This window comes from Toxorhynchites rutilus, chromosome 3 (assembly GCF_029784135.1).
Source record: "Toxorhynchites rutilus septentrionalis strain SRP chromosome 3, ASM2978413v1, whole genome shotgun sequence".
Taxonomy (NCBI): Eukaryota; Metazoa; Arthropoda; class Insecta; order Diptera; family Culicidae; genus Toxorhynchites; species Toxorhynchites rutilus.
The window spans coordinates 229,815,653-229,841,322 of record NC_073746.1 but is presented as its reverse complement, the minus strand read 5'-3'; the positions used below and the strand labels follow the sequence as shown (position 1 = coordinate 229,841,322).

General features: G+C 37.2%; 1 protein-coding gene across 20 annotated transcripts in view; it reads right to left on the bottom strand.

Moving 5' to 3' along the window:
- Positions 1 to 25,670, bottom strand: part of LOC129778219 (TLD domain-containing protein 2) — a 438,692-nt gene that overhangs the window by 73,539 nt on the left and 339,483 nt on the right. For 12 of the 20 annotated variants that reach the window (XM_055784977.1, XM_055784979.1, XM_055784981.1 and 9 more), the window contains 7 exons: positions 25,484 to 25,654; positions 20,517 to 20,674; positions 19,794 to 19,829; positions 14,216 to 14,378; positions 14,003 to 14,144; positions 13,884 to 13,940; positions 13,648 to 13,725 (listed from right to left, as the gene is read on the bottom strand). In XM_055784977.1, coding sequence (XP_055640952.1) covers positions 13,648 to 13,725; positions 13,884 to 13,940; positions 14,003 to 14,144; positions 14,216 to 14,378; positions 19,794 to 19,829; positions 20,517 to 20,674; positions 25,484 to 25,654 — 805 coding nt within the window. The remainder of the gene's footprint in view (positions 1 to 13,647; positions 13,726 to 13,883; positions 13,941 to 14,002; positions 14,145 to 14,215; positions 14,379 to 19,793; positions 19,830 to 20,516; positions 20,675 to 25,483; positions 25,655 to 25,670) is intronic. The other 8 variants (XM_055784976.1, XM_055784990.1, XM_055784992.1 and 5 more) reach the window with 6 other exon arrangements.

The window sequence follows — 25,670 nt, the reverse complement described above, 5'->3', positions numbered from 1 at the left end:
GTACCTGGATTAAGTGTTACTAAAGCGTTTCGGAGTCAATGATAAGACTAAAACTGAAAAAACATACTTTTATGCAAAGTAATGCGTTGATCATTCTTGATTTTTACGCCACAAATAACACGAATGCCTTTCAGCTATTGCCTTATTCAATGGATATGTTGAAAAAAGACCACTAAATGACGTTATCTGATCATGAGATTAATGCTTAACAGTTATTTGTGAAATGAAATTGAAAAAAAGGAATTTTTTTCGAATGATCACCTTATCACACCATTTATGAAAATAACCGTGAACTCTTTAGTTTTTCGTTATCGTTCAATATTACCAGTTCATTGTATGTCATGAGGATATTAAATAAACGAAACCATAGAGATGAGCCAGCCTACAGTTGGAAATAACTCTAATAAAGAAAAAAATGTTAAAAGATGATAATCAAAACGATCTGTGGTCCGAAAAAGAACAAGGGAAAGTTTCACTACTGCAATATTGCAGTTGGATTAACAATCGTGATTTATCGCGAATTACGCGGTTTGCCTTACTTTTGCCAGCCATGCGATAAGATTTGAATCCAATGTGATACATTAAGATCACAATGTATTCGCACGGTTCTGGGTGATCAGCATTGCAAGCGTGATAACGTAATCAAAGCCCTGTAATAACCGTTATCGATAGCCCCAGGAATAGTTACGTATCACCTTCGCAGTACAGTTTCTCATCTGGCAGGAGTCACTCACACAATAGGCCCAAGATGCTTGATGGAGAGGGTTATCTCCGCGAGGGGCATCATCACATTTAAGCGTTTCAAAACAATTTGATTGTTTGTTTGTCGTATATTACACGATTAAGTTATCAATCGAGGCGTTAGTCATTACAGCTGATTGATTGTTGCCACTTTCAATTCCAGGAGGCAAGGCAAGGCCGAGGATTGGGGAGGATAGAGCACCAAAGCAAGCATAATATTTTGAATTTCTCTCGCTTTGTACAAAGTACTGTCAAGAATTCGCAATCGCCATATCATTGCTCTCCATCGGGGATACTTTGTGCATTAAGGTCAATCTACTTTCACAATTTGAGATCGCCGGCGCCGTGTGTATTTCATACGAGAGGCAGGCATCTTGGGCCAACAACTTGCGGAAAAGGATTGTTTTCGCACGTTAATAAAATAAACAATGCTTAACTCAGTTGCACGTCATCAGACCGGCTCACCTTTGAAGGTTGTGCACAATGACATCTACTAGTTTGGATGAAGCTAGAATCCCATAAAAACAAACAACACTATAAATGGGGTCAACGATTTCTGCACACACACGCCTCTGGAAGGCAGATACAAGTGGTAAAAGGGAAACAATTAGGGGTCACATGGTGCACTGGATAAATTCTAAAAATAAACATTCAAGCATATTTTGTCGATTCCCTTTACGCAGAAAGAAGCGAAGGCTCGCTGTTGAAAACAAGTCGCTAAACAGAACCGGTTCTGAGGATACGAATAATTTTATCCACAAAAAAAAAGACTGCAATTACCATCGACTCACGAAATTATTGCTTCGATAACCGATCTGGTGTGGAATGGACCTGAGGTTTTAAACACAGATATGCTTGGCACCAAAACGACGTTCATTTTCGAACCTAAGTATATAATCCAGTCAAACCGTCGAATACCGATCGATCGGGTGGAAGTTATTACGGGAAAAAATAAATTGAGCAATAAGTTCTCAGCTGGATATATTCTGCTCCACAGAAAAAAAGAATTAAGAATTAGATTTAAGATAATAACAAGTTCTCCAAGAGATCGCTCCGGGCCTCTTCGTGAGAAGTCACATTTGAAAAGACCGGTGTTCCGTCCAGTTTGTTTTTAAACGAACGATAATTTTTTGTCACCATCGATATGTGCGACTTTTGCGCGTCGATTAACTGGCTACAGACTGCGCAACAAAGTTCTTGTGGATTACAATTGTATAACTGGTTCGCATTTCGTTGTAGACAACCGGTTGATCTATCCGAAAATTAATATTTTTGCCAGGTACTGATCACGAATATAGCTGTGAAGTAATGAATCGACACTTATGACCTGTTGAACACAGTGGGCACGGAAAAATTAGAACAACATGTACGGTTACGCAATATACGTTCATGAAAAGAACAGTGGAAGGATTTGTTAAAACAAAAACTTGTCTGAATAGAACCTTAGACCTCCCTCAAAATGTTTCATGACAGTTCTCACAAATCTTGTAAGTACAGAAAGTCCCATCTGATTTACCGATATTTTTTGAAAATGTCCTGGAAAGCTCAAGATTATTCATACTCGACAAATATAAAAATTGTGGGAGAAAATGTTCGTTGTTACATACACTGTAAACTTGTAAAAACAATTAGACACTTTCCAATAACTATATCACAGCATATACAGGGTGACCGATTTGAATTGTTATCAATGATCCATTTGATATTCTTAGACCGTGGAGTCAAAGTACTCTTTAATGTACCAGGAGCATGTTCTCGGAGTTACCCTGAAATCGTAAGTACGGGAGAAGTAACGTTTTGTCACTAAGAATGGGTGAATTCACTGGATTACACTGGGATCAGAACAAAGAAAGTGTTTTTATAAATGTATTTTTTGTAGGATCAATCTTGAAGGTTTGTTGGAAAATAAAGGTTGTATGACTTTCCATGAACAAATTACAGCCAAATTATGATAAAATTAATCACAAATATAGTTCATTCGGAGTAGCCAAGAAAATTTTGGCTTCGCAATTCCTTCCGGCTGAAGGCCGCAAATACGCACATGCTGAGTTTTTATGTTGTTAAGCAGCCAACACACGCTCACACTTTTGAACGCTGTAAATAAGAGTAGATGTCATCGATGTCATCGAAGTACTAGAGATGTTCACTGATGGACGCAGAACTCCGATGAAGATCAGCTTTCAGTCGAGAAGTTCAATAAGGCAACGATGCGAGGAGATGTATCCTCAAGTATAACCCTTTCGATACGAGCGTGGTCGATAGACGACATAAGGGTGATACTGCACATCGATCACACCAGCGTGATATGCATACTTTTCGGCGCAGTACTCCGTTCAGCGATAGCACACCGATGGAGCACAATGCCGTAGTGAAAGGGTTATGTTTGAATTGTTAGAGAATTACTGATCTGGCAAGGAATTTAAAGTTAGATCGAGTTTTTCGTTATATGTCGAAAATAAAAATGTAATGTATCAAAAAAAAATCTCAGAAATCGTGATTTAAGTTTGAGAGAGCTAGCCCGCGAATTAAATATGTCTCATGAGACCGTTAGTCATATTTTAGTCAATGTTTTGTAACATGAGAAAAGTCGCTGCACAACTAGTGCCGATCGATTGATCATTGTGAAGGAATTTTTGACCAAAAATGGTACGAATATGATTGAACAAGCACCGTACTCTCCAGATATGATCCCGTGTATTTTTTTTCTCATTTTCTGAAACTCAATTTACCGCTTCGTAGGACCCGTTTTGACAGCATTGAAGACATACAGGGTGGGCCATTTAAAGTGGAATGATTTGTTTTTGCAATAGCAAAGTAAAGAAGTGGAATTTTAAAAATTTTTGTTTTGGTCCAAGGAGATTTGTTCTAACTACTTTTTGATTATGATATCTCGTAAATGACCGCCTCTGGCCTTGACCGCAAAATGTACCCTTTTTTCGGCATTTTCCATCACTTTGCCCAATGTTTCGGCCGATATGGCAGCAATTTCTTGTCGGATATTGTCTTTCAGCGCAGCCAGGGACCTTGGTTTACCAGTGTATACCTTGGATTTTAAATATCCCCATAAAAAAAGTCAGGAGGCGTCAAATCAGGTGATCTCGGTGGCCAGTCATAATCGCCGTTTTTCGATATTAATCTTCCGGGGAACATTTCGCGCAATAATTTGGTCGTGGCAGCCGCTGTATGGCATGTAGCGCCGTCCTGTTGGAACCAGTAATTGTCCAATTCATTTTCACGAACAAATGGCAATAAAAAGATGCCTAACTCTTGCGAACGATGGCGACCTGATGTCGATGGAGTCTCTGCAACACTGGTTCGAACGGCATCAATATTCTCGTCGAAACGTCTTGGTCGTTGTCTGGACAGATGACTAGCATTACCAACACTACCAGACGATATAAATTTGGCATATAATCGACGTATAGTATTGTCTCCAGGCGATGTTTTAACTTTATTTTTATTTTTCCACGCACGTTTAGTTAACACAATTGATAAGTTATTTTGAATGTACAGCTGAACAATTTCAGCGCGTTGTTTAGGTGTGTATTGTTCCATGGTTAAAATTGTACTGAAATGACGCTTCCAACGCGGTATGACATTTGTTAATCTGACATCTCTGTCAAAAGTTATGGGGTTGCCAGATGCTTCCACTTTAAATGGCCCACCCTGTACATTCTGTCAAATATATACCGGAAATTTGTAATTTTAAATCTTTCCGCTGAACATTTTTCTAATTTGGTACTGCTATCAGTGGGCTGAATGTCAATTTTAAGCACGATCTGTCATTTAGTTTGTTGACAGCTTCATTAAGATCAAGTTAACTTTTTTGACGTGGGACTACGTCTAACCGGAGTATATGGGGGGTAAAATGAAAACCAAAACACAGAACATGCAGGAAAAAATGAAAGATTCCGAATGCTTATAACTCGAACATTTATTACTGGATCGGAAAGATTTTTGCAACAATTGATAGGGAATATTTCTACGCTTTATCACAATTAATAAAATGTTATTTTTCATTAAATAAACAATTGAAAAATTGTAAAATGTTAAGCGTTATCTAAACCCCCTAACTGCCTCGTTTCACAGCCATCAAAACCAAGCAGCGTTGGAGAAATCGGCATTGCAAATACATGAAAGTCGGGGATATTTTTGTTCCGACTGAAATGTGTTTCCCTAACACAAATTTCAAATCCATGGAGCGTAGGGAAATTTGCATTGCAAATACATGCACATCGGGGATATTTTTGTTTCGACTGAAATGTGTTACCTCAACACAGGCTTCAGAACCAAGGTGTCTGAGGAAATTGGCATTGCAAATTCATAGAAGTCGGGGGCATTTTTATTCCGGCTGAAATGTGTTTGCCTAATACAGACTTAAAAACCAAGATGTCTGGGAAATCGGCTTTGCAAATGAATGCAATCTTTTGTACTCGCTTGCCTTTGTGCAAACTAGAATATGTTTCCTTAACACGGTCTGCTAAACTTACGAACGTGGGAAAATCGTGCAGACACTAGAGGCGAATGAACTTTCAGGTTTAAATCCTCTATAGTATAAAAAATAGAAGGTGAAATTGTTGATTCATGCAAGCCGGATGTACTTCTGCACCCGCATGTTTTTTTGCACTCCGAAAAGTGTTTTCCTAACACGGATTACAAGAACGGGTTCGAACATAACGCTTCGGCTCGGTTATTCAAGATTGCATTGAAGGATATGCCCTCATATCTTCTGCTCACTGAAACGATGACTCGTTTTGACAGCATTGAAGACATAAAAACAAATTCGCTGAGTGAACTGAAAGCAAGTCCTGGATACAGCTATAATGTTTCGATGACTGAATTTTTCGTTGAAAAAACAGGAAGTGGGTTATATCTATGGTATAGCCGCAAGGGTGACGTAGGACTATCGTTGATTTAGAGATCATTTGTTTGAAGTTGAATCTAAATCCATTCTGAATGAATGAATAAATGAATATTTGGGGGACTTCGAAAACGAGAGCGTTACGTTGGAGGCAAAAGGTTTTATGCATCCAATATAGGATACGAAAAACCTTGTTCTGAAGAATAATCTTCAGAAGCTTTCCTGCTAACTGTACTTGATTGACAAATCACAAACCCAAATGTATATATTATATATGATATTTTATGGATAGAAAACATTAAAATAAACTCTTTCGCTTGAATGTAATTTTCAATTCCAAGGGGAACTGGCAGATTATTTTCCAGCAACGATTAGATATTTCCACATTTTCCTCGATACTGGAAGCCCACCAGTGGTTAATGCTAATTCGATAACCATCTGTTAATAGCACTTGATTGAAACATATTTGGTCACAGTGTTACATGGATAGAAAACATTAAAATAAACTCTTTCACATGAATGTATTTTTAAATTCCCAGAGGAACTGGCAGATTATTATCAGTAACGATTAGATATTTCCACATTTTCCTCGATACTGAAAGCCCACCAGTGGTTAATGCTAACTCGATAACCATCTGTTAATAGCACTTGATTGAAACATATTTGGTCACAGTGTTACATGGATAGAAAACATTCAAATAAACTCTTTCACATGAATGTTTTTTTAAATTCCCAGAGGAACTGGCAGATTATTTTCCGGATCTTTCTCGATGCTGAATGGCATCCAAACGGAAAGAATTCCGTGCGTGTATGTGTGTGTGTAGCGGCTGCTTTGATGGTCACCTTCTCTTCTCCTGAAGGATCGACTTCTCTGTGCTCCCTCACAGTTTCAAACAAACTGCTTGCGTTTCAGGACATATCTCGATCCTTCGCTGTCCAGCACCCTCAGCAACAATGTTGTCTTGTCGATGTCCTCACGAAAAATGAATGCGTCTCACCACCAGAATATCGCTTAAGTATGCTTTTTGTGCGTGATTGAATCGAGAGAAGGCGTGGTTTACGATGGCAATTTGGATGGCAAACTAGAGGGGAATGAACTCTCTGAGCTCGGAACTTTCGGCGACTGAGCAATAATCGATTGCGGGCGCATACAATATTGGACACGGAAATATCCTACTGATGAGGAAGAATAATCTTCAGAAGCTATCCTGTTAATTGCGATTGATTGAAAAGTCACAAAACCAAATGTATTTGGTCACAGTGTTACATGGATAGAAAACATTCAAATAAACTCTTTCACATGAATGTATTTTTAAATTCCCAGAGGAACTGGCAGATTATTTTCCGGATGTCTCTCGATGCTGAATGGCATCCAAACGGGAAGAATTCCGTGCATGTATGTGTGTGTGTAGCGGCTGCTTCGATGGTCACCTTCTCTTCTCCTGAAGGGTCGGCTTCTCTGTGCTCCCTCACAGTTTCAAACAAACTGCATGCGTTTCAGGACAGATCTCGATCCTTCGCTGTCCAGCATGTTGTCTTGTTGATATCCTCACGAAAAATGAATGCGTTTCACCACCAGAATATCGCTTAAGTATGCTTTTTGTGCGTGATTGAATCGAGAGAAGGCGTGGTTTACGATGGCAATTTGGAAGGCAAACTAGAGGGGAATGAACTCTCTGAGCTCGGAACTTTCGGCGACTGAGCAATAATCGATTGCGGGCGCATACAATATTGGATACGGAAATATCCTACTGATGGGAAGAATACTCTTCAGAAGCTATCCTGTTAATTGCGATTGATTGAAAAATCACAAAATCAAATGTATTTGGTCACAGTGTTACATGGATAGAAAACTCTTTCACATGAATGTATTTTTAAATTCCTAGAGGAACTGGCAGATTATTTTCCAGAAATGATTAGATCTTTCCGGAACTTTCTTGATGCTGAATGGCATCCAAACGAAAAGAATTTCGCGCGTGTATGTGTGTGTAGCGATGTCTTCCCGGGGAACCGTTTGTGGCATTACTCTCCTCCTGATGGATTCCCTTCTGGCCTAGGGTGCACAAACAGGCTCTTGGTGACATCGTTCATCCGCGCTTTCACGATAAACGAAGAGCTTCACCACAACAGCGACAACATGCTCCAATCGCTATTCAATTAGAACTGAGTGGATTTCCGAGCGGCGCTCGCTTATACACCGATTGGTGATTTCAATAGCCTGTTTTGAAAGCAATTTTAAGACTATTGAAACAAGTTTTTGGATCAAAAAGTAACAAGTATAGAACGCGTAGACATTTTATCTTTCGAATGAAGTGTTTATCATACCATTTCGTTCAGTTGTTTAGGAGCTATTAACGCTCAAAATCTCGGTCTCCGGCGTAACGCTTTCGTTTTCGAAACTTTGATTTCACACCCCGGTATAGAAATGAAAGACGTATTCCTACGTCAAAAGTTTTTCGATTCAGAAAGGGCCTATTTTGAAGCTGATAATATAAATTTAGATGATAAATAAAGCATTCTCTTTAACCTTCCTTTACTCGCGCATATGACGCAAACGTAGGCTGAATTAAATAACTATCAACAAAACTGTGCAAATTAATTCGTTCCGTTTTTTGACGTGGGACTACGTCTAACCGGAATATATGGAGGGTAAAATGAAAACCTAAACACAGAACATGCAGGAAAAAATGAAAGATTTCGAATGCTTATATCTCGAACATTTCGTACTGGATAGGAGAGATGTTTGCATCACTTGATAGGGAATATTTCTACGCATCTATCGCAACTAACAAAATGTTGTTTTTCATTAGATAAACAATTGAATAACTGTAAAATATTGGGCGTTATCTAAACGCCCTAACTGCATCGTTTTGATTGGCCCGATTTACGGTTTCCCTAACACAGCCATCAAAACCAAGCAGCCTTGGGGAAATCGGCATTGCAAATACATGAAAGTAGGGGGACTTTTGTTCTCATCGAAAAATGTTCCCTAACACAGACTTTAAAACCAAGCAGCGAAATCGGCATTGCAAACACACGAAAGAGCCTAGAGGCGAGTGAACTGAAAAGTTTAAACCCTCTAAAAGCCAAAAAGAAGAAAAAGAACACACGAAAGTAGGGGGAGCTTTTGTTCCCACCGAAATGTGTTCCCTAATAGAGATTTCTAAACCAAGGTGCCTGGAGAAATCGGTATTTCAAATTCATGCAAGTCGGGGGTATTTTTGTTCCGACTGGAATGTGTTTCCCTAACACAGACTTCAAATCCATGAAGCGTGGGGAAATCGGCATTGCGAATTCATACAAATCGGGGGTATTTTTGTTCCGATTGAAATGTGTTTCCCTAACACAGACTTCAAAACCGAGGTTTCTGGGGAAATCGGCTCTGCAAATAAATGCAAACTGCGAGTACTTTTGTCCTCGCTTGCCTTTGTGCAGAGTGGAATATGTCTGTCCTAACATGATCTTCTAAACTTAGGAACCTGGGAAAATCGTGCAGCCACTAGAAGCGAATGAACTTCCCAGTTTCAAGCAAATTCTAGATTCGAGATGTATGTACACTTTTGGGATGTAAACTTCAGAGGGAAATGTAAAATAAAATAATCGTTTGATAATTTTTTTTTGTCTTTATTGGAAAGATTTTCAGCCTTAGGCTGGTTCATCAAACGTTTGATAATTCTTCCGTACATATATTTTGTTCTAATCATCATACCAAACGTAAAAGGTCCGTCATTAAATTTACTTGTAACGAAGAACAATCAATCACAATAAATGAATTGACTTTACAAGGCATTTGTTCATTTTTTTCACTCACAGAGCAAATATATTGAACTCAATTGAATTCGGAAACTGTTTCATTCAATCAAGAATTTAATCAATACAAACGAATGATTGCTAAGCTAAGGTAGTTCCACGTGAACCTTGCGGTTATATCATAGATATAACCCACTCATTTTTTTTTAATGAAAAATACATTTATTGACGTAATACTACATCTTTCATTTCTGTACCGGGGAGTAAGTTCAAAGTTTCGAGAGCTTGGAGTGAATGATTTTGAATGTTAATACGTCTTCACCGGCTGAACGGAGTGGTATGATAATCACTTCATTCGAAAGATAAAATATGCAAGTGTTATATATTTGTTAATTATTGACCCGAAAACATATTTTACTAGCTTACACATAGCTTTGAAAACAGGTTATTGAAATCACACAAATTCGTATATAAGCTGGCGTTCGCTCAGAAATCAATTTAGTTGTGATTGTAAAGTGACGGGAAAATGATCTTGCTCGCTTGCCTCAACACCTTGAACCCAGCGTCGGTCCCTAGGGGCCTGACTGTACGATTTGCTTCGGATGTTTTACAAAATGTTAATACTTTCTAGTCGAATCTCTCACTGGTTTCATTTATACAATAAGTATCTTTGGGAGGTGGGACCGACACTAATATGGTGCGAAAGCTCTTGATGCGCGCTGAATAGAAAGCGGAGCATGAAAAAATCGGGGCTTAACGTGTTAACACTATGCTCTTCTCTCCCTATTCAATTTCTTTTCTGCAGCCGGATCGAACAGCGAAAAACAAAAGGTGAATGACAATTCGATACAATTCTTTTTTCAAATGGTGACGTTGGCTATGGATTTGATAGCGGAGGAAATGAAATGTTTGGTATGGTGTAGAGAATATTTCACCATATCAAACAAACCATATTGTTTGATGAAAGCAGGAGTTTTAATATCATTTGTTGGCGTATGCCAAATTCGATCGATGATTCTAATTGACGGGGAGGGGGGTATTATTTGTGCTGGATATTTTCGAGGAGAAATCGATTCCTCTTTTGGCGTTAATAATTATTATCCAGTTAAACAATGTTTATTGTAATCAGTTTAATCAAAGGATAAAATATCTAAGAGTTATATGCTTATCAATTATTGACTCGAAAGCTTGTTTCAATAGCTTAAAAATCGCTTTGAAAACAAGTTAATGAAATCACAAATTTGTATATAAACTGAGTCCCGCTCGGGAATCCATTTCATGAAAGTCGTTCGATGTTTGATAAAATGGTCACGGTTTGCTGAAGAGCATCGAACGACAATAAAATGTCTTTGTCAAGGCAGGTGGAGAAAAAGTTTGGATTGAGTTGTCCCCAAGCATTCGAATGAACTGTAGCCCTGAGAACATTTGAAATCTCTATGATTCAAACAGAAGAAGAAGAAGAAGAAGAAGGAGAAGAAGGGACATAAGAGAAAAAGTAAAAGGAGAAGAAAAAGGAAAAGAAGAAGAAGAAGGAACCCATTCAGTTGTGATTTCGAAGTGCCATGAGAATGATTTTACTAGCTCGCCAAACGGTATGCTATTCTCTCCCAATCCCGCATTTTTTAGGAAAGTTTTATTATCGAATACTAACGATTGCCGTTATCGACCGATAACTCAAATTGTCGGGGGTTGGAGAGGTGGTATTATTTGCGCTGGGTATTTCCGCGGAGGAATCAATTCCTCCTTTGAGCGTTAATAATTCTTTTCCGGCTAAACGAAGTGGTATGACAATCACTTTATTCAAAAGACGAAATGTGGATGATTTTTGGCAATAGCTCACTTTGAACGAATCAATACAAAAATACAAAATGAATTTTGAAATTTTGAATGTATTGTAGAAGTCTCCATTGATCGTTCGATCAGATTTAAACAGTTCATAGTGGATCACACCCTTTTGGTCCCGCCAAATACAAAGCATAACTTTGGTACCGTGGATATTCGGCTTCGGCGTTGATGTTCCTGGTTAGCCGGGCTTTAGATACAATCTTTTGCGCTGTGGATAGTGAAATCATTTTTCGTCCCTGGTAACGATACGGTGCATGAAAGAATACCTATTGTGCCGTCCAAGGCACATTTCAGACATGCAAAATCGCTTTTCGATATCACTCGCTTTCTATACGTTTTGAAACAGCTTATCGAGTTACTTCTAATGATTCTGCAAGCTCTGTTTGCGCTTGACACGAGTCTTGATCGCGGTATGTCTCTAATTATTCGCCTTCAAACTTTTCCGTTGAAGCGGACGACTTTTGTTTTTAATACCAAAACAACCACTTTAAAATCGTCCAAACCATTCCATACAAAATATATCCCATGGTGCAGAGTCACCACAAACTTCCACAAGCATTTGATGCGCTTCAGCTGCACTTCTCTTCCTATGGAGACAGAAATTCAAAACTTCCGCAATTGGTGAAACGAATTTTGACATTTTCAACGCGGTAAAATTTGTCGACGTTTCATAGCAACTTGAGCCATCTTGTGGGAATTGAACGAATAAAGTTGCACATCTATTCCGTAATTTTTATTTATACCAAAAAGTTGACAATGAACAGAAACGGATGCATTAGATGCCCGTTATTGACGGTATGGGTAGCTAAGCACACAAATGGACAAAACGAATGTATGAGGATGTAGTGTTTATTAATTGTAAACGGTTTCAATTTTAATATGAGGGAATTGTAATGTATAACATTTCAAACTAATTCCGGATATGTTAAATTATCACAACACTATGTTTTGAGATATCCGAGAATAATAGGAAATGCCAGAATCCTCATTGTAAACCCTTGGAAAATAATTAAATTGAAGAGATAAGAACGAAAAAAATATTTTCGATTATTCAAAGTCCATAAGGAAATATAATTTTTTTCGGCTATTCCATATGCATCTAAAAATGTATCAATTATTCAAACCAAGAAAACTTGAATCTCGCTTATCCATAGGAATGCATTCTTGAAATCTGATAAATTCAAAGATCCACATGTAGTACCCAAAAAAACCAAGAGCATTTAACATTTATCACCTGCGATGAAACGCGGCGCATTCAACCCGCGAATTATCGCACAATTACTCACCAACCAAGAAAGAGAGATTACGCAATCCAAGACGAAAAAAACATCTAGAAATATGTATATTCTTCAGCTGCGGTCGATAGCTATGTTAGTAAACAAGCGATTGTTTCGTAGTTAAAAATATGGCATGAGACGCAGTTTCCGATGACGAGTCTTCCTACAGGCAACATTTGTGGGGATGGTCAATACACGGGTACAACAAAAACAGCTCTGGCAATGACCCACAACGAGATGGATTGCACACATAAACAATACGAACATCACAGAAATATTCTACCGCACGGACAAGTGTTTTCCAGATGGTTCATATGTTAAATTGCTGATTCGCATCAGTAGTGAACAAGTATAGTTATGCACGTCTAATCTTCATAAGACAGTTCTGCTCGTGTGCTCGTGATTAACATTTAAACTCAAAAATCAATCAAATCAAAGACATGACTCTCTAATGGTTGCCAAAATGGAACAAAAGCGGCGGGAATTTTGAAATATACAGTCTAGTTCAAGAAGCGGTAATAAATATATTCTTCTATGTTTTTGTTTCAATTCTACGGTGAGTGGGAGTAACGGGTGTTTCACACAAACCAATATAAAAGCAATTTTCAGCAAATCATATTGTTTTGATTTGGAAATAAAATTTGGATTGAAAAAAAAAACGATCGAAATAATTTTCACTAAATGAACATAAAAGTGCAGTTTGCTAGCTCCAAAACGTATGTTACATTTGCAACTTAAGAACTATAACTCAAAACAATACAATAATTGGCCCATGAGCTTCTCTAGAACATTCATCCGCAAAACATCATTCAGTTACTAGTCAACAAATTCTACTTGTGGTGTTGTAATACTTTGTAGTAGCACAAACAATTCGTGATTCTCAAAACGTGTGATCATCGTAGAAAGGCGCGTGTAGACAACGATCTGGGTTCGCTACCGGGAAAACACTACTGTGTACAAGGTGAGTGTTTCATTTAGAACATAAAGGAGACAATAAACGCTCAGCATTCCTCATAGCCAGAACAAAACGCAGATAGAAGTGACTGCTACTAAATACAGGAAGTGAAGTGTAGTTTTTTTGTTGTTTTTTTTTGTGGTAAGCGAAGAAGAAAGCCTCGATATCCCAGGCAAGATTCGAATATGGAAGGACTATTTGGGTATAATGGTTCTAACCTCACAACCATCCAAATCGTTGGATCCGGCCTGACTTTTAATAATATTGTAGGTTTTGACAAACGGTGCCTTCAGCAGCTGCAAGCACGCGATTCATTGTTTTACGCGAAGGGCAATATCCAATCATACGATAAATAGAAAAATTGTTGTTAGTAGTCAATCGAGACGGTTATCACAATGGTTTCACTGCATTCGTTACTGGTCGATATATGAGGAATATATTTACTCAGACTTACCTCCCATGATTCGCGAGTGTATTCGGTAATTTCGCCTTCACTGACGGAGCGTCCATCCTGAGAAAAAAATAATCGGTCATTAGAGTGATCGTGATAAAGTAGCAATTCTTAAAACCTACCTTAGTAGGACTACCGCCCTTCGTGGTCCACTCGGTATCGATCTGGATCAGCTCAAAGCCACGCTCTTTGATGGCCTTCTCGTCCAGTTCACCATACAAATGTTGCACCCAAGCGTTCAAGAATCGGTACAGTTCGTCAACTCTGGCAAAAGTACGAGAAAACGATATTGATGGTACGTAGTCAAATACATACAAAACCACAAAGTCACTCACTTGTTTTTCGGGATGCTGAACCAGTACTCTGGCCGTAACTTGTTTTTGCCATAAGACATAACGGTGGTTGGCAGCGGTGTGTTCTTGCCAATCTTGCGGCCCATGCGTAACCGCAGGTACATCGGTGGATCGGGACAAGCGCGTGCCGGTCGTGGTATAAGCTCTGTTGGATGGAACGTGGAGAGAACATTGTAATATCGATCCGCACTACACAACGATGAATTAATAATCAGGGTTACATGTTTCACAATGGATAATGAAAAACAACTACAAAACATCAATTATTTGTACATTTATTCAGTCGACAAAACATAGGATCAGCAACACATGTATGATACTTACAGCGGAATGAGTTATTTATGACCTTTTTTTTCAATGACTATTGGTAGAAAATGTATTACGTTTCAACGATCAATAGAACGAAAACCTCTATGAATAATAAATAGTAGTCGAATAGTCACGAATAGTAAAGGGTGTAATATCATACAAACTGATGAAATATTGTGATGTCTATTTTCTCAATGGGATTGTAACTCATCATGAATTGAAAATCAAGGACGATCTTGATTTCTTTTTCAAAGTAAATTTAATAATACATAATTGAACTGACGACAGCATAATAACCAGGGTTGACACATTTAATACCGTAAGTTTTTCTGAAAAAAAACTGTATATTTATATTTTAGCAATAACATTTTTACAAAAAATCTGTATCGATAAGTTAAGAGATAAAAATGGAAATAAAGGTTTATTTTTATTTTATACACAACTCCTTGGAACGAAAAGAATAGTTCAAGCTCTTCAAATCGCTCAAGAATTCGCTTGCCTCCATCAAAAGTCATCTCGTTGTGTTGCATTCAGCTTTTTTTATATCAAGGTATCTCTATGTATGCACTGCAGTTAATTCAATATTTAAAATTCAATTAAAAAAAAATCTGTAAATTATGTATCTTTGCTGAAATTTTGTAATTCTGTAAACAGATAACAGATTCGAAAAATGTGTAAAATACAGAATATTATGTATATGTGGCAACCCTGATAATAACCGTAACATTTCGACAAACTTATTCAAGTTTCGAATAAAAACACTACGAGTGGGTTATACCTATGATATAACGCAAGGTTGACGTAGAACTACCGTTGTATTAGTATTTATTATTCGAAGTTGCATCTGAATTCATGATTAATGAATGGATATTTTGAGCATTCTTCTTGTAAGTATGTGAGTGGATGAGTAGAAGTGTTTAATTATAATGAATACAAGGAAGAATCGAAAATTCGACTCTTTTAAACTGACTGGTGGTCTCGAAAAGGATCGATGGTTGGCTTTGTAGAAGCAACGGAAGATGGTTGATACATAATTATTTCTTTTTCTCGTGAGAATAATACACGAGATATATGGCCTAATTGTCAGTATGCATCTCTTCTTCTAGAGATTTACTGCCTCCACAAACTATTTTATATTTGTTCAACGACCACCATAAATATCTTTATCAACGTATAAAATCAACAACCCTTACGTGCGGTTCAGCACTCAAACTCTCTGCACCTAACGGTATGAAAACATGTCCTGATGTCCTGAACCATATAAGTTTCCGCACCAATATATTCGAAGCTTTTGTAAACACTCAACATACTGTTGCTTTCATCGAAGAATGCGGTCTTTTTAATATGGTGAAATATTCCCTATATTAAACATTTCGTATTCTTCGCTATCGAATCCATAGCCAATAGCACCATTTGTACGCAATCTATATCGAATTATCATCGATAGTTCGTAGAGGCCCCGATCAGATCGGCAATAAAATAGAAACGGGAAATAGTGCTTTAGTGAACGATCGAGAACATTCTACACCAGCTTCACAATTACAACTAAAAGGATTTCCGAGCGGGCACCCGCTTATATACAGATTTATGTTTTCAATAGTCTGTGTTCAAAGCTATTTTCAAGCTATTGAAACAAATTTATCGGGTCAATAAAAAGCAAGCAAATAACGATTAGACATTTTATCTTTCTAGTAAAATAATTATCAGACCACTTCAATGAACCGGAAAGGAATTATCAACGCTAAAAAAAAATCGATTCCTCCTCAGAAATACCAAGAGCAAATCATATTTAGAAATTTTGAACTTAGACTCAGAAATGAAAGACGTAGTTCTACGTCAAAACCGATTTGTTTGCACATGGGGTTATCGTGACAGCCTCACATTTCCTGCTGTCCTGGGTTCTATCTTAACTGACAGATATTTCTAAAGTGGAATGAAAAGGGCAAGCATATCATCCAGACGCCGCAACATAACTGCCAGTAACGCATAAAAAATGGGTACGGTTATAGGAAATCCTTCAGAGTATCCGCCGCCCGAAAGCCAAAAGGGTCGCCTCTATAGCGTAGTTCCCAAGCGTTTATCATGGAAGGGAAGCAACGCAAGTGGAATGAAGATGAATTGGGCCGGTGGTTTCACTCGATTATCCCTAAGGTTAGCCTCAAACCGTGGTTCAAAAGTCTGGACTTGAGTCGGGACTTTATTCGCACCTTCTCCCGACTCATGTCCAATCACTGTTCGTTAGATGCACTACTCTTCCGTTTCAATCTTGCCAGCAGCAATCTCTGCGTTTGTGGCCAAGGTTATCACGATATCGAGCACATTGTTTGGTCGTGCGAGGTGTATCTGGTCGCCAGATCGAATTTAAAAAACTCCCTTCGGGCCCGAGGAAGACAGCCCAATGTGCCGATGAGAGATGTGTTGGCTCGGTTAGACCTTGATTACATGTCCCATATATATGTTTTCCTTAAAGCTATAGATCTTCGTGTGTGATTGCCCCTACATCCTTATACCCTCCTTTCCTTCCTTTGCGGGTAATTCGTCTCCTTGCTATAAATAGTAGAATAAGTTGAAATTTAAATACACTATAGATATACGAATAGATTTATAAATTGAGTGTTCATCAACATTGTTACAATTTCCTTATATCCCATCCTTCTCCTAAAAATATGTCACCCTCCTAAACTCGAGTACACCGCGAGTAATCGGTTTTCCACCTTACTAACCATAGATGTAAGAAAATTGTTTATATATATAGTTTTAAAATTATATTTAAGAATTCGGCTCCTTTAAACTTAAGTAACTGAGCCTGTAAAAATAAACGAATTAAAAAAAAAATCATGGAAGGGATAGTTGTTAGTGGGAATGGTTAAGAACAATCAGGATTCACTGCGGTAAGTGATGTGATTCTAAAAACGTGAGCTCTCAACTATTCGGCGAAATGAGTTTTGAAGAAAATATACATTCTTATCAGACCGGTCCTGCATTTTGTTATTCATTATGCGTAAAGATATTTTTTCTGACCTGAGAAGGTTATAACAAACTCCTTTAAAAAATATCGATCTATAAATTTTAATCAATCGCAGAGACTAAGATTATTTTTGGTAACCTGAGAAGGTCACTAAGAAACCGTTTTAGTGCTCCTCTATTCGACGATGTATTCTTAACCTGAGAAGGTAACCGAGGAAATTCATTTAACTCGCTAAAACTGACTATGTATTTCAATGTACGTCACTTGTATTATCTTTCAAAATAGAAAAATAAAAAATGAGAGAACTGAAGAATTGAAGAATTTATGATATTATGAATCTACGGATTCAAGAATTTATGAATTTATTAAATTAAGATTTTTTTGATTTTTTTAATTTATGAATCTATGAATCAATGAATCCATGTCACGAATCCATCAATCCACGAACCCACGAACCCACGAACCCACGAATCCACGAACTCACGAATCCACAAATCTACGAATCAACAAATTCACGAATTTATTTTATTACTTTATTTTTATCTAACTTTTTCACGTTTTTCATTTATATATTACATATAAATACAACATGTATTATATAAAATGAATATAAATAATAAATATAACATGCATTATATAAAATTATATAAAATAAGGAGGGTTAAAATGGGTATGAATTGTGTTCAATTGGTTTAATCGATTATTTAAAAATAAATTGAAAAATAAGAAATCAATTAGAAAATTTATGAATTTCAATCTGCTGGATTGTATGGATTGATTACAAAATATAACTAGGCCCAACAGCGAAATCAGTTGACAGTAGAGTTCAAAAATGTTTTGGGCTCGCTATCAGTGTCAAAGAGCTGCTTGTAAATAAGTAGCGACGAAGACGGTAAAACACATAGTAAACAAAGCAGGCCGCCACACTATCAGACGTGCAAATGCCAATTTTTTTCTCCGAACTGCTGCTGCTACCATACCAACACTGGTTGCACCAGACATCCTTTCTCCACTATTCTATTTACTCATCCTCTCGCTCACTCTCCCTTGATGCATAATATGTTTACTGCCAACACTCTGCATTGAACTGCAGATTCAAGGCCGGAGAATATTAGCACAATCTATGCTTTTTGTGTTATCACTATGGAACTTATTGACTTAAGCTATGCTTCATGTATTATAAATTTAAAACAAGAACATTCACACGCGATTCAAATCGAACATGATTAAAAATCAGAGTTAATACCCATCGTAGAGACCCAAAAACGATCCTATTATTACGTTATTTTTTTTTAGATTGGGAAAGTTCCTTAGATTTAACATTGCAGTAACCTCGAGTGCCAAATCATTGAAATTGAATCTTTCTTCCATCTGCTTGACCAGCCCCATGTTTTCTTTATATATCAACCAAAAAACCTGTACTTTAGGACAAAAATCTGTAATCTGTACAGAATCTGCGCAGAAAAAATCGGGAAACGGTACCTTCCCAGATAAATCTGTACGTGTTGTGAAGTCTGTTCAACCACTGAAAAGCTAAATCGTTTCGACCGGAAGACGATGCTCTGTGTGATTGGGACCAGGAGGGTTTGGTGTACCATAAGCTACCATAAATCGGGCGATGTTGTGTTGTGAAGTCTGTTCAACCACTGAAAAGCCAAATCGCTTCGACCGGAAGACGATGCTCTGTGTGATTGGGACCAGGAGGGTTTGGTGTACCATGAGCTACCATAAATCGGGCGAAACAGTGAATACAGATCGCTACCAACAACAAATGATAAATTTAAACTTTGCATTGCTTTGAAGTATTTCATATGTAAAAAATCACTTAAAAATAACATGCGCTATCCTTTCAGATATTTCCTCTATTGTTTTCGTGAATAAGGAAAGTAAGAAAGATTCACTGTTGGAGCTCAATAATTTTAGTTTGTATGTTTTAATGGGTTTTCTCATTTTCGCAATTAGATAACGTCCTCACACCTCAATTTAACCATTGCCAAGTTTTTTTTGTTGTGACATGAGAACCTGTTAACAAAAAAGCACATGAATATTAAATTAACAAATAACAATCATGCATGCGTGGGCACAAAACAACGAACAAAAATAAAAACAATGAATACGTAAGGATGGTTAAAATTAAAACATTTTTCCCAATAATGAGAGGAACAGACTAAGCACCAACGAAATGGGTATGAGTGTGCACCGATGCATAATGGAGCTGCGGAAATGGATGCGAAACAAAACAGAAGCCTAAATAAAATCATACTTTACACGCCGCTGACCTACCAAGTTTCTCAAGTTGCGGAAACAATGGTGCTCTCACTAGAATGATGTTGTTTGTATTGGCAGTAGTAGTATTGATTTGGTATCGTGTAGTTTTTGTACAATAGGTTTTGTGGCGAATTGGAAAAGAAACAAAGAAATGAGTCCAAATAATTACAGCAACTAGTTTGGTTAATGGTGCGTTTTGGTACGAATATGAAAATGGTCAAAGGGAATCTTCCCACTGGAGGAACAAATCATAACGTAATGCAATTTAACAGTGCTTTGTCTTCAGTGCCTCGAATTAATATGCGCTGCGTGACTGATTGATCTGAAAAGTGATGTGATTACAGCCAGCGTGTGCTAAACAATTTGAACATTTGTGTGGGTGTTACCCACAATGTGCAGTCTTTCCGTTCAGTTAGTAAAACAATAAACTCGAGAAAAAAAGAACAAACAATACAACCAACAATCCGTAAACTAACATATCAAAATCAATTCAGAACAAAATTCGAGCTAACATATCTTCATTTTAGCTGCACTGGTCCCTACAATTATTTATGAAGGATCCTCACAAGGCTAGCCCTTGGGGATCAACGAGTTAGCGATATTTAAAAAAAATGAAACACTATCAATCAAGGCAAGAAACTAGATCGGAACAAACAAGAACCTGAACGAATTCAAATGAGCATTGGAAAGTTTGGAAACGCAAGAAACTAGTTTAATCTACAAGCGGTGTATACTTACTATCGAAGCTGACGAAGAGTGTGGGCATGTCGTCAATCGAAACCATAGAGCGATAGTCCAGTTTAGGAGGCGGCTGCTTGTGGTGCTTGGCAGTTGGTCCGCCACCACCGCCTTCGGCCGTTGGCTGTGGCCGAATGAATGTTCCTATCGAGGAGCGCCTGGTGTGGGTATAGAACAAAGAAAGTTTAGTGTGTTTGAACAATCATTTTCAAACAACAGGATCAACAACCAATGCATAATACGTTTGTCTCACAACACAATACTGCAAGTGGACATGGCCAAACATGGCACACAGTAGCGTTAAAACTAACTATTCTAATTAATGAATCGAGCTTCACATACATCCCGAATATCTGCATCGCACCTAGGGAGGGAGATTGGTGGAGATAACAAATAGACATTCATAATCCCAGAAAATAGTGCGCAAAATTGCCCCAATGAGGGCTGCGGTCGTTCGAATATTTACAGAAGAAATTAACAGGAACAGAACCAAACTGAGTGATGGAAACAAAAAACAAATTTCAAACAGTGAAGTAGGCAGCTCCGGCAGCTGCAGGATAACCGACGGATTGAGTGTAAGTAGAAAGGAGTCTAGTACACACCGCCGCAAAGTTTGCCAAAGCGGCACGAAACCGATGACATTATATACTAAAGGCATGAAAGGACATCTTCTGTGCTCGGTAGATTACCGCATTGTGAAGTTCGGTCTTCCCAAAAACATTTACACATGTCTACGCGATGTTCAAATTCCATGTTTTTATTTAGCACGAACATGCTTTTCGCTAGTGTTCAATGCTTATCCCAAACACGCCCAATGATGTACAAACACAAACATCATAAACACGCGTTTTTCACATCATAAACAAACATGGTGTTTATAATTCAAACACATCATGTACAAAACATGCATCATCCTAGTCCTAAATCCTAATTCAGTCCAATCAATCTAGTGTTAGTTTAAGTCGTTATTAAATTGTTATTGAATAAGTTTTACTTTAAGGTGAAATTTAACTCTATAAACGTTAGATGATCTTCGTTTCTTTTCATGTATGGAAAACAATAACTCACCCTGTAACATTCCTTTGTAGAATACTTTTTCACAGATACTAACTGGAAATTTAGATCATACTGCAAACATTACATGAACTCAGAGGATATGAGTTCATGCACATTTTGCATAAATAATCCATAGTTTTTTTCTCGTGAATAGAAAACATTCTCGGAATAGAAAGAAGCTTTCTATGAGATTTTTTTCCGTGCATATTGCCAATTGAGGTCTCGGTTCTAATTAGAGTTATTTAATTTTCTATCTGTTTCGGGCTTTGTTTGCCTTAAACTGGCTCTAATTCAAAAATTACGCTACGTAGGACAATTCCATTTGAAAGATGAGAGAATTTTATACAGGATACAGTTGTGAAACTTCAAAATTAGTGTATTTAAGTAACATTTCAGAAGTTAAAAACTCAAAAGTTAGTGGTTTTAAAGATGTTATTCTCATTTTTTTTTCAAAAATACATAATAAACCTGAAAGTTACTATAGACCAAATTAAAGCTCTCTAACCGCTCTACAATTCGTTCTTTGGCATCCAACTTGTATCTTTTTCAATTTCACTGCAATTTTTTTTATGTATTATACTTTCAACACTTGGCTGCTTCGTCACTTTTGCTTTCATTGTTTGGAAAATGTTGGGAGTGAGAATTGAACTCGTGACCTTCAGTGTGAGAGGTAGGCTTTCACTACAATATCATTTTAAACAATACCTGGTGAATATTCAGCTAGAATCTACCAAAATCACGATTTTTACTTTAGCCAATCAACTTTCACTCTAAAGTTGAAATATTTCATTGTTTGTTTGTTTCTTTGTTTTTAAGAGGCTTTAAACTTTGCAGTTCATTCGCCTCCAGGATATTTCATTTTCGCTTAAAATAAGTCATACTTGAAATATGAAAAAAAAAATTTCGAACTGTGGCTCTGCACCATCGAATAGAAGTTTGAATACGAACAATTAGAGACAAGATGCTGAACTATAGGTGTTTCGTTCTTGACACTTTCAGGACATGACGTGAGACGAGTAGCGAGACGTAACTTTCAGAATTATTTACTTTTTGTTTGGGTGTGTGGTTATGATTTCAATGTCAACTCGCTAAGGAAAATAATTGAAGGAAAAAATAAGCAAATATATATTCGTGGAATATAGTGCATAACCTCCTTTTGCTCTAGCCAATTACTTGTAACGGCCCTTTCCGGATCTCCTTCCCGGTATATGCACAGCATGCTCCTCCTCCCTGAGCGAAATCAGTGGAGCCACAATCAGCGTTATTTTTTGCCACCATCGCCGTAAGCTGATAGTACTCTTTTCCCCGCCGATGGGAGCCAAACAGAAGTACATTTTGCTTGGAAAGAAAGGCGTAAAGATATACTAAAACATCCTTCTGCACTGTTATGATTCGACAATAAAGGGCGAGCAGCTATTTTGCCAACGAATGCATTTGTCACCGAAAGATACGACTTGTTTTGTAAACAAATTTGTTTTTTCACGAGCAATGGCCGAACAGCAATTTTGACATTACGATCCACCTATAGTACAACGCCTTGATTAGAGACACTACTTGATCGAGCAATCGTGTCATGTCAAACGCAAACAGACCTTGCAGAATCATAGTAACTTGACAAGCTATTTCTAAACGACTCAAAGCTACAGGATACATCCAAAAGCAAGAAGATTATGGACCCTATTCCAGAAAACGAGACGAGCAATTCGTCTCGTCTCGTCTCGGCTTCAGTCACTGTCGAGACGAGCAAAATATCCTATTCCAGTACACGAGTTTCATTGAAATGTTTTATTTGGTAGACTGGAGAGACTTCAGTCAGTTTTTCTCGGTATGATCAGTGATGTCAGATGAGAAGACATGTTTTTGTTTTGAGAAAAACGACAAACAGTTTTAAAATTGATCAATCAATACTCTTTTCTCAGTGCCAAATTATTAAAAAAACATAACAAAAAGGGATAAGTTTCATATATCGTTTGGTTTCATTGATATTTTTCCTCGAGCATATGGTTTCATCACTCAGACGTTTTGTTATTATGGATTTATTGGGGGCAATGTTAGTTCACCTAATCAACGATTTATCAAGAAAAGTTTTAAATCTATATATATATATATATATATATATATATATATATATATATATATATATATATATATATATATATATATATATATATATATATATATATATATATATATATATATATATATATATATATATATATATATATATATATATATATATATATATATATATATATATATATATATATATATATATATATATATATATATATATATATATATATATATATATATATATATATATATATATATATATATATATATATATATATATATATATATATATATATATATATATATATATATATATATATATATATATATATATATATATATATATCTAGCATCGTAAAACAATTTTCGAAGATAAAGGCGGAGCAGAAAAATACCGATACTTTCAATCAACAAGGTGAACAAACACATCAAACAAACTAAAATTCGACTAATTCATTGACGAGCGCGGCCAAACGGTCGTCGAACCAGACGAGCTACTCGTCTGTTTTTAGTCGAGCTCGGCTTCTGGAATATGAAAGCGCTCGTCTGCTCGTCTCGTTTTCTGGAATAGGGCCCTATGTCCCATACGAAAGGAAATCAAGATATATGAGGAACGATTTTTTTGCGCAACCAATAACATCCTGCTCCGCTCTCTGTACTCGTAAATCAGACGTTTAGAATAAATTTCTTAAAATCATTCTAAGCAATTGGATATGATTTTTAGAAATACATTCAGAAGTTTGGGGAGAGAAAGGTGCTTCAGTTCCGAGTCACGTCACAAATGCCAAGATCTCTTCCAGACGCCACTCAAGTCATTGGTAAACATCAGACAAACAATGATCCGTACTTGGAAACAAATGAGCTGTATAAAACAAAACTTAGGTGCGCAGTGGACACCTGTCGAAGCCTTTATTGCTGCAAATGGCAATTCAAACAGTGCTTAATCATAACAGTGCTTAATCATATTTTAAATGCTGACCAACATATCCATCCTAAATAAATAGAAAAAAAATATGCCGAAAACTTCTAGATTTTTTTCAATTTCGCAGTGCTTTTTCCTCATACGTATACGTAACTGCAGACTATTTCTATGAACTTCGTAGAATAATGTGTATTCGATTGAGCCTATCCTGGAACATAATTCATAACCTGCGATCAATGATTACTATTTTGAGTTTTACAATTTAACATAAATAAATTTCATGTGATTGTATTATTTTCAGAAACTGTATATAAAACACATATTACTATTCATAAATAATAAAATAGCTTAAATTTCGAAACATGAAATAAACTTTTGAAGTGAAGAAGACGTACACACAAATTTTGATGATTTTTGAAAAATAATCATCAGATCGACTAGCTACATTGAACAATATAGAAGACTGATTGTGCATGAAAAGTTTGTGAATATATCCTTTTTTCTATGCAAGGACAGGAAATTGCAACCTCAACGCAACACCTCACACCAGCGAAATGATACCGGTAATCTTGGAAACAAAAAACAATTGCTGAAATCATGTGTCAAATAGCCAGATAAATTAAGTAGTGGAGGCTAGTGCAAACAAGAAGTCAAACGGAACAGTGAAATCGTAGAAAACAACAGAAGCCCGAACAAACATTATGCTTCATGTTGATCGTTATCGATACCCAATTCGGAACCTTGCTGTTGCTTTCTTCGTTTCTTTTTCGGCACACATAAATGCTTCAAACTGAGTAAAAAAAAAGGTCAAAGTTCTACATGAGCAATAGTCCGGCAACTGCGTTAATGCAATCACCGTCGGAGAGCACCTGCTACTGCTGTGTTCACACTGCTGAAGTGAATGGCGAATCCTTACCCAGCCGCCGATGATGCGGTGCTTCCTCCCCCACCGCTCTGCTGTTGGTGCGGATGGTGGTGACCATCGTGCGGCGTCAACGGGGGCACCGGTGAGCCACCCGAGTCTTCCGAGGGGGTCTTCGACAAGAACAAATTGCCGCCCAACTCCGAGACCAATGTGATGGGCGAGCTTCGCGAATGCGGTA